The following is a 16,824-nucleotide window of genomic DNA, read 5'->3' as shown; positions in this document are numbered from 1 at the left end:
AAAAGGCAGAAAGCAAGATTTTTATCTCCAGCAAAAAGCCCTACTCAATAATAGTGTTTTACCGCCGCATATAAGGGCTACCGCCAAACTCGTGGTGAGGCATGGTATTTTTCCCCGCTTCCCAACTCCTCCTGACAAATACAGAAATGTGAGGTGTATCGGTAAAACTAGTGGTTAACACTTTAACAGCCACTTTTACTGACTTACATTTCGGAACAAAATGACCACACTCGTTGGAAGCCACAATCATACCTAAGCGCTGTCTAATCATTACTTATCTTTAACAAAGCACTATGTGTACACGCCTTACCACGTAATAGCCTTCACACTTCAAGTACCGGAGAATTAAGCCTACATTCCAGGTGCCAGGGAATGGAGCTTACACTTCACCAGCCAGATAACTGGGCAGGTTTTAGTATTCCCTCTCCATCTCCCACCTTACCTCAACTCTTGTTGGTTTCCTCCAGTGCTCCATCGTGTCTGCAGTAATGTTCTTGGGCAGCACCACCGTGTCACTGGGTGGGATCAGGCAGGACGGGGTGCAGAAAGAACCTGGGGATAGAACAAAGAGTAAAGAGCAGAGGTGATCACTAGTAAAAATAACCATGGATAGATGCACGTCCACCTGCACACAATAAATACACTGAGGCAACCTTGAGTGGAGAGCTCCACATTTCACCTTTGAAAGGATGTGCCCGTGGGATGGCGGTGATGTAGACAGGTTTGTGCCAGAGAACGAACGGATGTTACGAAAGCAGTTTTTTTCCCCACAAATTATTCTATGTACCAGATTTTTATGTTACTCCATAACTGTATGATATTGTATCTACTCTTTTTTTTTTTTTTAAATAACAACAAAATAACAAAACATTCTATTCCAAGAAGATTCTGTCAGAAGAATCTATGTGCCAGGTAATAGTCTATGCCCAGGTGGGCATCTGTAGATATGTCTCCAGCTGACGTGAAAGAAAATGAGTCGACCAAACTGCTGATCTTCAAAAAGAGGTCTGTCTAATCCCTGCACACCGGACTGTAATGCCAGGCTATTGACTATGCCAGGGTAATGCCTGAGTAAGCGAAGAGTGCATAAAAAAAGTATTATTTGTCAGGGAGCATTATTCACACGGGGTACACAAATGCCAGGGAGAGGCCATACGTGCCAGATGTGGTTCTGCAATCTTCGTGAATATGTTAATTATACAAGGACACTAATTGCAATCCTTTTGCCATGGTACTTCGTCACCACATAGGTTATGTACTGGACATTCTGCTCTTGTGCCTTTCACAGAGGGGCAGCTGTTCTTACCCCGGCCCCGGACCTATCTACTGTTGCAATCAAGCTATTTACATGTCCTGTGCCAGCCACCTCTTTCAGTTCTTTGCATTGTTGTCTTTGTGTATTTCTGACCCGCATCCTTCTATTGCACTTCCTAGGTCTTGTCTGGTCAAGCCAGGTTAGGTCACAGCAGAATGGCAGCAGGGTGATGCTCGCAGTCTCTTCTCATACGTAGGCAGCTAAACATTGTGTGGTGAATTCAGCTGAACCCAATATTCAGTGACAGGCAGCGATATGTACCAAAACAAAAGGGGTGATCGCAGGAATGTTTAGAATTAATCTTACCCTGTGGCATTGCTTTGGGCAACCCTCTAGACCATGACCATATGAAAATTAGGCTTGGTCCCACCCCAAATGGGGCAGTCCAGGCCAAACTGCTTGGTCACATCCCTTCTGCACGAGACCACAAACATCCCCAAACATGTTTCGGCCTTGTTGTTTGACTTCATCAGTGAGAAGTAGCTTGGGTCTCTAGGTGGTGGTGTGGAAGGTTGTCCAGAGCATTGCCAGTGGTTCATATATATTCAAAACCTTCCACCCATAACTTTTGTGGTCGTAATTTGTGAGAGAGGGTATGCCCGGACGTGGGTCCCTTGCGTGGTGCACCATAGGGAACCGAGCTTCATCTCACTGAGGAGGCCCAACAAGGCCGAAACATGTCTGGGTTGCTTGTGTTTCCATGCAGATGGGACCTAGCCTAGAAGTTCAGGCTGGGCTGCTGCCATTTGTGGCAGTGCCTGACTGATTTGCAAATGACTGATTTGCAAATGACTGGACCTCTTTTGCAATGGCACAGATGACCCAAAGAACGGTGGTGTGGAAGGTTGCCCAGAGCATTGCCAGTGGTTCAGATTTATTCAAAACCTTCTAGCCATAACTTTTGTGGTTGTAGGCAGCTATCAGTGCCAGGGAAGAGTGTGCCAGGTGGCATTATATTCTAAGCAAATATATGTGGAGGGAAGTCTATATGCCATTCTTGTGTCGCACTCCACATTTGCCGTAGTTTACCTATTCCATAGCCTTCATCGCAGGAGTATTCCACTAAGTTGAGATCTGATGGAGGAGGCGGGCATTCTCCCTGAAGGCCCTCACAAAGCTTAAACTCTTCTGTCCAAGTGCCCTCTTTGGTGCAAATAATGGGAGCCTGCAAAAGATAACAGATTATTAGAGCGAGTGAGGGTGCAAATTAACTATAACTATATATTTATAGTAATTCAGACAGAGAAATCAGGTCACAGTACATCAAAGAGCCATCCAATGCATCCACAGTTTACATCTATTTCAATATAGGCATCACAACACAGATAAAACAGACAGGGAGAATCCACCAATGTCTCCTCCATGGCTGACATTCGACACACTCTCTCTCCAAAATAATGTCTTGTGAAGTCCTCAAGAAAGTCAAGCCCCATCCCTGGGATGTCCTTTCCTTCCCCTCAGTCATTCCACCAACTACTCTACCCACTCTCCTGCAGTCTTCTTTATCCATGGTGTCGGAATTGAAACAATGTTATGCCTCCTATCGCAACAATTGTATGTCTATTGGCCTACGCCAAGTTGTCTAAAACATCATATGTGAACAAACTCCGCGGCAAGTTCTTGACCTTAGAGAAAGTAATGTAAGTCGCCATCTTGGATTAAGCGGCCATTTTAGGTTCTCTTGTTATATGGAAGTCACCCTGAACATCAAAATGGAGGCCGAATGACATTCTGAGTAAAATTCTGGCCGTTGTGACCTCTGTACACACGAATAATTAATATGCCTGCAGGCCACTTGTCGGGGTCGCGAACTGAGACCTTGTCCTACTGTTGACCTATGTGTAAATGTACAACTATATCAGCGAAACTAATCAAAATGCATATATTATAGGATTGACCTGGCAAGGAACCCATAGGCCGACTCCTAGAATGGTTAACCCGCGAGAGGGTTGGCCAAGGGCTGGATAAAGCGTATAAAAGACCTAAATATTCCAATGTACGGTCTCTCTAACTAATGCATCGAACCTTTGTTGAAGTTCGTTACGTTACTCTGAGAGCCGAATAGCTATCCGTTTGTCAATTGACTTTGGTAACTGTTGTAGCTTTTAAATAAAGCACTTGTATGTTCTTTGTAACCTGTGTTGGTGTGTTTCTTTCTGGGCTTCCCGGCCTCATATTATTTTTATGTTTTCACAGTTGGCGCCCGAACAGGGACCCTCAAGATTGATGCCGGATCATTGAAGGTTAACGCAGACTATCGAACCGGGATCGGACGGTGTGATACTGCGGGCCTGACCAAACGAGACGCGATACTTCAGCCGCGCTGCACGATCCGATCCTTGGACGATAGTCGTGTGGTCTGACACGCCATCTTGATGAGGGTCCATCTTTGAGGCGGGCAGATTTGTCGAAACCACCAAACACAAGGTAAAATTCGTTAGGTAAATTCTTTGGTAAACCGTACGGTCCTCCTTAGGTTTGGTCAGGTGCAGTCGTGACCCGGCTCTTAATTTAACCCTGACAATTTGAATTTGGCGTATTGTATCTGCAGACACAATTATTGACCAGGTAACACCAATTTTATGTGAAATGCCTGGGAAATTGTCTAGCTGCTTTAGGGCTCTGTTCCTCAGCGATCGACAATCTTTGGAATTTAGCCGCCCGGCACCAAAGGAGGGGTCGCCGGCATGTACTATGTACTGTAAGTATGGCATTGGAAGTATAGTATTTAATGATATTTGGCACAGACAAACCAGACATGCCTCCGAATTTCAGTGGCCAATCAATGGTAGTTTCGAGATCCCCCGTATTGAATACCTAGAATCGGTCTTGCTAAAAAAGAAGGCCAGACCTGCAGCATTTGATGTTTTGCAGAATTGGAAAAAAGAGCATTGCAGCAGCTTAAAAGTAGGGATAAACATGCACGCCTTCATAAAACAAATGCCGAAAAGGCGTCGTTATATGATAAGGAAAAAAATTCAGAGTCAGTTAAAAATATGGAAAGGGCTTTCTCACTCGGTATCCAGAAAATGTATCCCTCTAAAGATTTCCATGTTTCTGAAGAATTTATTGAAAAATTGTTAAACGAACGCAGGCCTGGTGCCTCTGCGCCACCTCCGTATGATCCTCTCCCGGGTGCTCTGCCCATTCCTGCTGTTGTTCCTGCTGTTATTCCTGTTCCCCCTGTACAACCTGTTGTTCCTATTCCTCTAGTTGTTGTTCCTCCACCTATCCCGCCACCCCTTCCTCTTGCGCTGATAGTTGCACCCTCATTGAATTTCCCCATATCGCCGCTCCCGAGTGGTTCAGTATTGACTAACGTTGATCGGGGTGCGGGGTCAAAGATTGTCACACTAAATACTGTTTCTGCAGACAAGAAACAGGAATTATTTGCATGGGCTAAGCACTGTATGGAGAAAGGTGATCAAATCAATGTTTTTTTCCACATTATCAAATATGGACAATTTTCCCGAGAAAAATGTTTTTATCGAAGTTTTGGGGACTCATTTATGTGTAATGTGGGGTAGATTACATAATTTGGATCTCCCACAAGGGGTGAGGGATCTAAATACTTTAGCACTTTCGAGGGATACAGAGGAGAAAGTACATGGTCATGTTGAGAGATTGTTTGAGTATAGGAGGGACTTTGAGAAATTGCGGGATGAGGATGATGAAGACGATAGTATGTATGTGCAGAAACGGTTCCTTCCGTGACATAGATCGGCACCTGAGGAAGTACGAATTTGTACCAAAGATGCGATTCGATGGATCTCGGATTCATCGATACCGCCAGATGAAGTATATGACACGTATAGTCAGTATACAGTAGAAATGCAAAGGAAGGTTATTCAGGTAATGGTACAGTACCTGCAGGAAGAATGTGTAAGGAAGAAGGTTAGTTGTCCTATAGAGTTATTGGGAATTTGTAAAAGGGCTTTTTCGCCTGACACTTCTTCGACTGCCTTAGCGCTCGACTTGGCTCTGTTGCTTGGTAAGCGGTCGGAGTTACCTATATCTCAGTTGCCTATGAGAGAGGTTCCTCCGACATTTGTCCCAAAGGTTGAGATTCCCGCTAACGCTGGGACTGGTGCACCCGCTGTGGATATCCCTGCAAATTATGTATCACAATTTGTCACGTCACGTTTTCACGACAGGAAGTGAACACTATTAGACAATCAATTCCCGATATCAGGAAAAACCCGACAGGATTTTACAAAGAGATAGAGTCCGTTTTGCAGTCCTCTGTGTTCACCTTAAGTGATATTGACTTGCTATTCCCTGTACTCCTGCCCGTAGATTTATGGAAGCAGGTTCGGACAATAGACGATGTGCCAGGGTTGGGAGATACGTGGGCTAACATAACTAGGTTTGATGGGGAAAGACCAGCTGGTGAGAAACCACCTCAGGTAATACTTACTTTGCCTGATAGAATTGTTGCAAAATTGAAAACCATAATTCCTGAGAAAAGAATTATTTGGGACAAGCTTACGGCCTGTGTTCAAGGAAAAACTGAAGGTGCCACCAAATTCTTTAATAGATTCGAACAGGTATTCTCCGACTTCAGTGGACAGGACTTGGGCACAGAGTCTGGGAAGAGGTTGTTTGTGGACAAATTTGTAAGTGGGTTGTTGCCCGACATCCAGTCACAGATTATGTCCTCTGAGAGCGCTTGGCAGGCGAAATCCTAATCTGAAGTTTTGCACATGGCTCAGTATTACGAGAACCGTGTTAATAATGAAAAAGAGAAAATAGAGAAGAGGAAAGGAGATTTGAAGACTAAAGTATTGTTACAACAAATTGTTAGAAATCCCAGAGGAGGTACGTCACAGATCAGAGGTCAGTATGTCCCAAAAGGAAACGCTCCTTTGGGTCCTGTGAATGTTAATCAATGTGCCTATTGCCGCCAGGAAGGTCATTGGCGAGCACAGTGCCCCGTCCTTCGACAAAGGTCAAACAATGCGTTTGGGAGTATGGGTAGACGACCTAGAGGTCGCCCTGGAGCAGGGGGCCCTGATAAAGGTCAGTTTTCACAAGATCCTCAGCAACCTTTTTCACAGGAAAATCAGACTTCGAGTGTGGACACAAGAAACATATTTGATCACCCTTCTGCTGCCTACCTTTCTGAAGAGCTTCCTTCCGATGACATTTTATTTCGTTAGGACTGCCCGAAGCAGGGTCTGGAACCTTCACCTATTCCCGTTAATCAGAAAGGTCCCTACGTTGAATTGTTAGTGGGGAATAGGAAACATCAGTTTTTGATAGACACTGGAGCACAGAAGTGCTCCATTGATCATTCCCGGGTTCCAAACATTCCACTGTCAGGGCAAACAAATGTTTCTGTAGGGTTTTCTGGTATACCAATTGCTTGCCCGGTTTCTTCGCCGGTGTCTGTTTCTTTGGGTCCCTTTACGGACCATTGTCCCTTCCTTCTGACTTCGAACTGTGGAGAGAATTTGCTGGGGTTAAATCTGTTGAAGAAATTGAATGCAGTAATTCATTGTTCCTCTGATGGAGTACGACTGACGGTTTCACCACAGCAACTTCCCAATTCTCAGTTTTTGACTCGACCATTGCCTCCTGAGTTTAGTGTTGTTCCAGAATGTTCATGGGCGGTTGACGACAATGATGCTGGGGTGCTGCAGATTGAGCCCGTTAAAATAGTTTTGAAGCATGGAGTTAAACTACCACGCATTCCGCAATATAAAATATCAGTTGAGGGCGAGCGTGCTTTGAAGTGCATTGTCTCCGATTTTGTGCATCGAGGGGTGATTGAAGAGATTGCAGGTAGTTTATGTAACAGCCCGATTTTGCCTGTATACAAGAAAGGCGACAATACAATCCCATACCGTTTCATAATTGATCTTCGTGCTATTAACAAAGTTGTCGCCCCACAATTTCCAATTGTGCCTGATGTAACAATGATACTAACAATGATCCCTGCTACAGCTACGCACTTTAGTGTTATGGATCTAAAGAATGCTTTCTTTAGTATTCCTATACACAAAGAGAGTAGATATTTGTTCGCGTTCACCTTGGGGGGACGCTCATTCACATTTACTCGTGCACCTCAAGGGTATACTGAAAGTCCAAGCATTTATAGTAGAGCTTTGAAAGAACAGCTTGATACCCTTGAATTGCCACCAACTTGTACACTGCTCCAGTATGTCGATGACTTGCTTTTGGCCGCAGATTCTGAAAGGGCTTGTAAAGAAGGCACTGTACTGTTGCTTGTTCATCTTGCTAAAAATGGTCATAAAGCTTCACTCAAAAAATGTTAATATTGTTGTCAGGAGGTCGCCTATTTAGGCTTCCTCCTGTCAAAGGAGGGAGAAGATTGACACCTGAAAGAATAAAACACATTTCTGGCATGTCTGTTCCAAATACACAGAAAGAAGCCAGAGCCTTAATAGGTATGGCTTCTTACTGTAGGTTGTGGATCCCGAACTTTTCACTAGTGATAAAACCGATGTTGGCTTTGACGAAGAAGGGCATTTCTTTGCTGCTGCCATGGAAATCGGAACATCAACGATCATTTGAGCTTCTCAAAACCGCGTTATGCTCTGCACCGGTTCTGGGTACTCCAAATTATGACAAGGCCTTTGTGTTCTTTGTGCATGAATGTGATAGATGTGCTTTGGCTGTGTTAACACAGGAACACGGAGGGAAGAGTAGGCCGTGCGGCTACTACTCCTCCGCCCTTGATCCTGTCGCATGCGCTTTGCCAAGATGTTTGCGAGCTGTCGCTGCTGCTGCCGCGTCTGTTGAACAGAGTGAGGGAATGGTCCTAGGCCATGATTTAATTTTGATGGTACCTCACTCTGTAGATGTCCTATTGAATAAGACTCAAACGCAACACCTCACCTCTGCACGGCTGACAAGGTATGAATTAATTCTGTTTGCCCCTCACATTCAAATGAAGAGGTGTTGTGTTCTTAATCCGGCTGAACTTCTACCTTTCCCGCAAAATACTGTTTGCGGTGACGAAGAATTACATGACTGCCTGTATACCACTGAACAGGAAACGAAGGGCAGGATAGATCTTATAGATACTCCTTTGGGCAATGCAGAAGGGGAGCTGTTTTGTGATGGCTTCTGCTTCAAACTCCCAGATGGTACATCTACAGCTGCCTATGCAGTTACTACGTTGAGTACGGTTATTGAAACTAAGAGAATTCCGCATAACTCCGTGCAGGCCGCAGAGATTATAGCGTTGACCCGAGCTTGTGAACTCTCCGAAGGGCATACAGTAAACATATATACTGATAGCCAGTACGCCTCTGGGTGGCTCACAACTTTGGGAGGTTCTGGTCGGAAAGAGGGTTCCTAACCTCACATGGGACCAAGATCCAGCATGGTCCCCTGATAGTGCAATTGCTCTCAGCACTCTTACTCCCTAGGCAGTTAGCGATCATGAAATGTGCCACACATCATAAGGTCATAGATGATGTGGGAAAAGGGAACGCTTTTGCTGACCAGATAGCCAGGCAAACAGCTACAGACCTTAGCGCAGGCATGTATGCTCTAAAGGAAACAAAAGATGCCTATGTAATGGATGAGGGTGTCGGGTCTGTGCGAGATATCCAGACTGATGCCACAATAGAAGAGTCTAAAAAGTGGGCCGAAGGAATGGGGAAACTGGATGACGATGGATGTTGGGTGGATACATCTGAAGGAAAATGGTTGCTCCCTGATTCATATGTGCTGGCAATGGTTACGATGGCACACGGTCCTACGCATGAGTGTGCTCAGCAGATCACGAAAATGTTAGAACAAGTCTGGGTGAATGATAAAATTTCGAAGATTGCACAGCGACACGTTCAGAATTGTATGATTTGCTTACAGTACAATGTGGGGAAGGGGACGGTAACTCCAAGGGGTAGTTTTGGGCCCCCTTCTGTCCCCTTCGAGGTCATTCACTTTGATTTTATTGAGATGGAACGGTGTAACAATCTAAAATATGCTCTTGTGATTATTTGTGCTTTTAGTAAATGGGTCGAGGCTTTCCCCATTAAAGATGCTACTGCCATGACCACTGCAAAGACTATGGTAAAAGAATTCTTTCCACGATTTGGGCTTCCAAGGGTAATTTGGTCGGACAATGGTCCCCATTTTGTTGCAGCAGTAACTTTGCAGATATGCACAGCGTTACACATTGAAAAACGATTTCACTCAGCTAGACATCCTCAAAGTGCTTGGTTGATAGAGAGACATAACGGCATCCTGAAGAATAAGCTTGCAAAAACATGTGCCGACACCAAACTGAAATGGCCAGATGCCTTACCTATTGTATTGTTAGCCATGCGTACCACACCTCAAACTAAGACTGGGCTCTCTCCATTTGAGGTAGTGATGGGGAGACCTGCTAACATTTGGGGCCTTCCGAAGGCCAAAACCTTAAGGGAGGTCGAGGATGTATTGCTTGTAGACTACTGTAACCAGTTGACTAAAATTCTGTATCTCATTTATCATCAGGTCCAATCAGCTTTACCTGTACGGTTTACGGGCCCAGGACACGATATTCAGCCTGGAAGTTGGGTCCTAGTGAAGGCCTATGAAAGGTCTTCCTGTCTCGCTCCTCGCTGGAGGGGACCCTATCAGGTACTGTTGGTCACCCAAACAGCAGTGCGGGTGGCTGGAAAGAAGCATTGGATCCACGCGACGCATGTCAAGAAACTTCCTCACCCGACGCCACACGTTACAGAAGAAGCAGAACCCCTCGCTGATGCTACAATCTCTGATCCTGGGGTAGCAAACAGCGCTGTGAGTGCGTCGGAGAATTTCTCTGAGCCCGTGGAGCTTGGGGAACAGTCCATTTCGTCCCCGCACTCTTTGAAAAAGTCACTTCCGGAAAACACTGTTTCAAGTTCTGCGACTTCCGTCGCCTCCGATACGTCGCTTCCCTCAGGAAGTGACGTTACCTTGTTTCCGGATCAAACAGTTCTGGGTACCACCAGGTACGACCTTCGACGAAGAAAATAGAACTACGGCACGGGTCTTTTTCCGTGCATCTGAAAAAGAAGAAGTGATTAAAAGTTTTCTCTTGTAAAAGAAAGTTCCTTTGGAACAAAAGGAAAAAAAAGGGATTCTGCTGGCTAGGGTTGGGAAGGACTAAGAAGTCGCGCGACCGTAGTGTCGCCAGCAACGAACATTGGGGTTGTCGATTGAGAAACTACTATGCCTGCCACCTCCACCGCTGCTCCCCGCATTGGACTTGTAAATAAGGGGGTGACCAACTCGGACAACGAACAATGTGCCTGGGCCCCGAAAACGTATTGCTGTGTTGTGTTAATAATAATTGGAATTTGTATAATTACTGCTGTGGGACTTTGGTACTTCGAAGAAATTTACCCTCTAAAACCTCTACTACCAATTGAGATTGTACCTACTGCTTTGACTCCCTCTGTACACCTTCACACCTTGTCACCTAGAGACTCCCAGCATAGACGAAAGTACTATAATAACACTTTAATGATAATAATGAATTCAACGCATGACATTTTTAATAAGAGTAATTGCTGGATTTGTACCCATTTACCGCAACATGGGAACAAGGGGCTAGGATGGTATATTCACCCTTTACCTTTAACGACTGCTTGCTATGCTTCTCTTAGAGCACTATTCTTTGGCCGTTGGAATGATAGCATCTCAGGGAACTTTGATGGAACTAATTTAAATGATTTTGAGAAACGTGAATTGACTCCCCTGGGATGCTCGCTTTTTGCAAATAGAAGTAAACCTAATGTTGCTTCTATTAGGCCATCTGATAAACTATCTCTTCCTTTGCAAACTCTAATTTCCTTTAAAATGGCTCCGATAGGCAATAAGGACGCCACGCCTCATTCCTACTCTATTAATCATAGCCCTGATTCAGTCCCCTTCTGTGTACAAAGAAATGGCACTCAACCAATGGGAGATTTTGAAGGTTGTGTGAACATAGTAAATTTGACCGGAGAGAACAGGCCTCTGTATGTAGGGAGGTCTGTTTATTTCGTTTGTGGTAATTCAGCATTTCCCTGGTTGCCCAAGGATTGGCAGGGAACCTGTTATTTAGGAATCCTGTTACCTGGGGTATTTATAGCTAGTACTTTGGAAGTTTCTAAGGCTCGCCCACGGCGGGACGAGGACGGAGATACCCCTGGGCAAGTATTGGGAGATATAGCAAAATCAGTTGTGCCATTTTGGGGACAGATAGCAAATTCTGAAAATATTAGGGGACTAGCAAGAGTACTGGAGAGAACCATCAACCGGACCACGGATATTCTCTACAATATGACACTAGAACAAAAGGCAATAAGATTGGTAACACTCCAAAATCGTATGGCACTAGATGTCATTCTGGCAGAACGTGGTGGCGTATGCAAATTAGTGGGGTCCGCTTGTTGTGTTTTCGTACCAGATTCCTCACCGACAATTTTCAAAGCAATACAGAACTTGCACATCCTTAGTTCTGAAGTGCATGTTCCTGTGGGAGATTGCAATATTATCGCATGGTTCTGGGATTCTCTACGATCCTGGGGTTGGAAGGTGCTTTCTGTTATCCTGGTTATTTTGGGAATCCTGCTATTCCTTTGTTGCTGTTTCCAATGTCTACTTAGTGTATGTGCAATGCTAGCGGGATGCTGTGCTCAGGCAGTGAGCACAGTGGGGCACAAAATGTATGCCCCAGACACAGCATCTAAAGAGTTTGTGTTACAAGAGGTTCTGATGAACGACCTAATGGCTATAGACATTACAGATAATGATTCAGGATGTATGGACGACAATGCATGGAGTTATTTACAGAAGTATTAGAAATGATATTAGCACTTGGCATAGGCCAAAAGGAGGGTTTGTCGGAATTGAAACAATGTTATGCCTCCTATCGCAACAATTGTATGTGTATTGGCCTAAGCCAAGTTGTCTAAAACATCATATGTGAACAAACTCCACAGCAAGGTCTTGACCTTAGAGAAAGTAATGTAAGTCGCCATCTTGGATTAAGCCGCCATTTTAGGTTCTCTTGTTATATGGAAGTCACCCTGAACATCAAAATGGAGGCCGAATGACATTCTGAGTAAATTTCTGGCCGTTGTGACCTCTGTATACACGAATAATAAATATGCCTGCAGGCCACTTGTCGGGGTCGCGAACTGAGACCTTGTCCTACTGTTGACCTATGTGTAAATGTACAACTATATCAGCGAAACTAATCAAAATGCATATATTATAGGATTGACCTGGCAAGGAACCCATAGGCCGACTCCTAGAATGGTTAACCCGCGAGAGGGTTGGCCAAGGGCTGGATAAAGCGTATAAAAGACCCAAATATTCCAAAGTACGGTCTCTCTACTAATGCATCGAACCTTCGTTGAAGTTCGTTACGTTACTCTGAGAGCCGAATAGCTATCCGTTTGTCAATTGACTTTGGTAACTGTTGTAGCTTTTAAATAAAGCACTTGTATGTTCTTTGTAACCTGTGTTGGTGTGTTTCTTTCTGGGCTTCCCGGCCTCATATTATTTTTAAGTTTTCACATAGCAGGGCACACTGTGTGCTGACTGGGTACCAGTTAAGGAGATGCTGGAGGGTCCTCCTGATTCAGTATCTCCCTCTGTTCCCTGGGAGATGTTTAGGGGAGGGATCTTGTTTCCACTTTGGAAATCCTGGCCTTCCTTCACTTGGAGAAGCTGTAAGGCAGACTGTAACTTTAGCCAGGGTCCAAATGAGTTATCATTGTTACTCCTTGCAAAACCTTCAGTTGATCTGCCAAAAGAGGGGGTCAGCCCTCTGTTAAAGCCAAATGGGCCATAGTGATTGGTGTAGGCTAAGCCTACCTTAATGAACCAATCCTTGGTCCCCACCAACAATTTTCTGTTATGTTTGATGTCATAACCAGAGTGTTTTGCAACAGGAAAGGTAAAGGGGTGAAAACATGTACTACTAAGTCACACCCATCTTTCTGTCTGTTGTGGATCAAAAGGTCTCTTTGGTTAATTGAGCTCTCTGTGGTTCCTGAGAAAAAGGCAGGTCTCCCTTGAAGTTGTGGCAAGAAGAGACATTCTGTAAACACATGTACTAGACATGCCAGATCACTGTCATTCATACTAAGAGGCGGGAGCTGGCCTCAGGGTGACACAGATGCAAGGCCTCTCGTGGGCCTTATTAAATTAACTCTCATCAGTATGCATCACTGCCACCAGCAGGGCCAACAAAGGATAGGGCGGATCCATGGAGCCTTTGTTATTTAATTAGGCTGGCCATGGCAGGACAAAGGTTTATCCCTCCCCTTTTGAGAAGCCTTGATGTACTCATGGGTGTCACATTCCAATTAAATGTGACAGGGAGGACTGTGCTTGCAGGCTGTGTCGTCCACCCAGAGTACACAGGTACATGTGTATGTCGAGCAGTGAGCACAGGAACATTTTAACGGATTAGCCCCACACATTTTCCAGTAGTTGATCTACCGTCTTTCAATTTCATATAAAATTTGAAAAAAGCCCAAGTGAGCGCACATCAACCATTTAGATGGTCAAATTCCTCACAATGTCATTCTCATGACGCCCGCTGGGTGCCGGAAGCATGGAAATAGGAGTCTGCGGAGGCGTATAAAAAGAGGGAGAGAGAGCTGCACTGATCGCCAGTGCATGAGAATGGAGTCATCACGCCGCTTGGTGCCCGAATGACCCCCCTGTTCCTACTTCACTTCCCCTCAGCACGCCACCACACCTCCCAAAACACCACCCTGGCAACGTGCCAGTGCTTCTATTGTTAGAGTCGGCTACTGCAACGCATGACTCTGCTAGGAGTGGAATGCTTGACCCCAGAATGAAGCTTCTGAAGACTCAGGGTGACCCTGGCTCTAATACAAGTTTTTCAGTTCAGTTAGTGGGTGCGGGTGGTGAGGGGGTTAAAAACCCCCAGACCCTCGCTGAGTTGACACATAATGCAAAATAGAGCTCCTTGACTTTTTCATTCTGTTTCCCATGACATTTTTACAACATGAGTCTTGACTGCATTTCCCCTTGCCGCGTGTCATCCCCAGAACCCCTTTATGCTGGAAACACTGCAGATATAAAGAAATGACGTGGAGAGATGGCGATTTGAGAGGAGCCATGTGAGAGACAGCTCCTGCAACCTAATATATCATGGTTTTCATTTGGGGACCACCGTACAAATACTCAGTGTCAGGTAACTAAAGATAGGGGTTTATAGACTGACTTCTTGCGCCAAGAGTTGATAGTACAAAAGTATTAGTAATATTTGTGGCACTTAGGAATACAAAGAAGGAGTGCCCTTTCCTTCGTCTGGAAAAATGAGTGTTTGGTTGTATTCTAATGTTGCGCCAAACATTTATAACACAAATACAACGGTATCAGTCCAAATTTTATTTTGTGTTGTTCTGGTCAAATTCACAACATTGGGCCTCATTCCGAGTACGGAGCTAACCAATGGCGCTATTAACGCCTTGGTTGACGCCGTACCCGGAACGGCAGCGCCTTGGTAGATGGCGGAATCACCGCCCCATTCCAAGGTTGGCGGGGCGGTAATTCTCCATTCACCAAGGCTCTTCCCCATTCCCAAATGAGCCCCCATAGGGCTCAATGGGAATGGGGAAGATGCAAATAACGGTGACAGTTCATTACGGTCACCGTTATTGGCTTGGAGGCCCCTTTGCGCCCTCCACTTTAACACCTGCTCAAAGTAGGCGTGAAGGGCGAGGGCGCAGAGGGAACTCGGAGTATGGCGGTAAGGGATTACCGCCACCGGTCTCGTTACCGGTGGCCGCTATCCCTTACTGCCATACTCGGAATGAGGCCCATTGACTTTATTGTCCTTAGTGGTTAACACGTGTTTCGGCCATTAGGCCTTTCCCAAAACCAGGTTTAATTGAGATTGATCCATACATATTGGTTGCGTTAAGGTCTGAACAATATAAGCAGTATTCTTAATTTGTCACTCAATGTTCGTCAAATGTGCTCAAGTAACCAGTAGTCGTGAAGGTTCTATGTTTTTCCATAAGAATGTGAGTATTCACAACACTTTTTACTGAAGACCATCCTGAAGAAAGTGGCTGCAATGGCTTGAACCACTGAAACCAGTAGACAACAATAGATTGTAGGAAGAGGTTCCTAGTGGTTATGAATTGAGGGTCAGTGAGAGTAAGTTCCTTGAGCCTATCAGTGGATGGTCATAGAAGGTTGTAAGACAAGGGTAGCCCATTGTATGCATTTCTTAATCCAAAATAAAAGAAAGGTATAACAAGAACACTTGGTCCAACTTTTGAGCACAAAATGGCTGCCCAATGTTTACTCTGTAGAAGGGGGAGGGCCAGCCTTAGATTGACAGCACATATATGCAATTACAATAATCTTAACAGATCTTTGCACCCCATTATAAAAAGGTAATATTTTCTTCACAGAGACATGCCATGCATATATACTTCAGTAAAACTAACAGATAATGTAAGACATACGAATAGGAAAGCTGTAACTGTCCTTGGAAAAATGCCAAAACCTGCACTCCTCCAGTCCATTCAAGTAATAAGAGTTGGAAAGGACTTTCCCTGCTCCCTTTAGAAAATGATAAGTCTCTATCGAGCTCGTCTCTATTCAAGCCGTAGAATATGAACTGTGATGAAGGTGAACCAAACCAGAAGGTCAACTGAGAAGTCTTGTAAATCTGAAAAACAAATGTTCACCACATATCTCAACAAGGGCTCGGCATAGAGGTGGGCCCAGGGTGTCGTGAACACTGCTGCTGCAATCTCCCATGAACCTGTAGCCAAAGAAACACACAGAGATCTCCGGCAACCAACAGAACTCTCAATTGATTTGGAGCTTGAGAGAGTGCGGATGAGGAAGAAATACCTTTCTTCTAAGTGACACAGGCATGACTCCAATAAATCCCTCAGTCTGAGCATGGCAGGAACGGGGACCTGAAAGATGATCGCACCCTCTCTGAGGGCACCCTCTCTTGGACATGAATCAGCAGTGCAAGCAGTTACGGGTGGGCAATAATCACCACCCCCTGTGTCAAAACCTTTGGGAACAGCTGAGGAGCAGTACATGAAAATGACCATAGTAAAAAAACAGAAAAACCTCTGGTGATCTGCTCAAATTGGGATAACAAAATGGGGGATACATGACTTTGCATTGGTTTCTAGAGTGGCGTTGGTCTTGTGTTAAGTATAATGTTTCAATTCTATGTACAAAATGGAGAAAGACCAACTATATCACATTTTTACATTTTTTTTATTTTAATTTTTCAATTCCTCTTCCACTTTTTTCAATCTGCTTATTTTTTGGCAAAAGAAAACCCATTAAAATTTTACCTTTACACCAATGCAAAGTGTTACCTGCAGTTATTCACTGATGTAAAGACATTGTAAAGACTGGTAGGGGGTGTCTGTACTTCCGCTCTCTATATGGTAGAGGAGAGGCACAGAGGACCCCAGCCAAGATTCTCTATTATTGGTACGTGGTCGAGCAATTAAGGCCTAGCTTCTCAGGAGGTGATGCAGGCTGGTTCTTAA

At 44.7% G+C, this 16,824-nt stretch overlaps 1 protein-coding gene across 1 annotated transcript in view; it reads right to left on the bottom strand.

Moving 5' to 3' along the window:
* The window catches only part of PAPPA2 (pappalysin 2), a 1,097,660-nt gene that overhangs the window by 156,052 nt on the left and 924,784 nt on the right, over nucleotides 1–16,824 (bottom strand). Inside the window, exons 18-19 of the mRNA XM_069641146.1 lie at nucleotides 2,345–2,480; nucleotides 443–552 (exon numbers count right to left, since the gene is read on the bottom strand). Of these exons, the coding sequence (XP_069497247.1) occupies nucleotides 443–552; nucleotides 2,345–2,480 (246 nt within the window). The remainder of the gene's footprint in view (nucleotides 1–442; nucleotides 553–2,344; nucleotides 2,481–16,824) is intronic.

The sequence above is a fragment of the Ambystoma mexicanum genome, chromosome 1q, assembly GCF_040938575.1.
Source record: "Ambystoma mexicanum isolate Mex_15411 chromosome 1q, UKY_AmexF1_1, whole genome shotgun sequence".
Taxonomy (NCBI): domain Eukaryota; kingdom Metazoa; phylum Chordata; class Amphibia; order Caudata; family Ambystomatidae; genus Ambystoma; species Ambystoma mexicanum.
The sequence above is the reverse complement of the archived record's forward strand: the minus strand, read 5'-3'. Positions and strand labels throughout refer to the sequence as shown.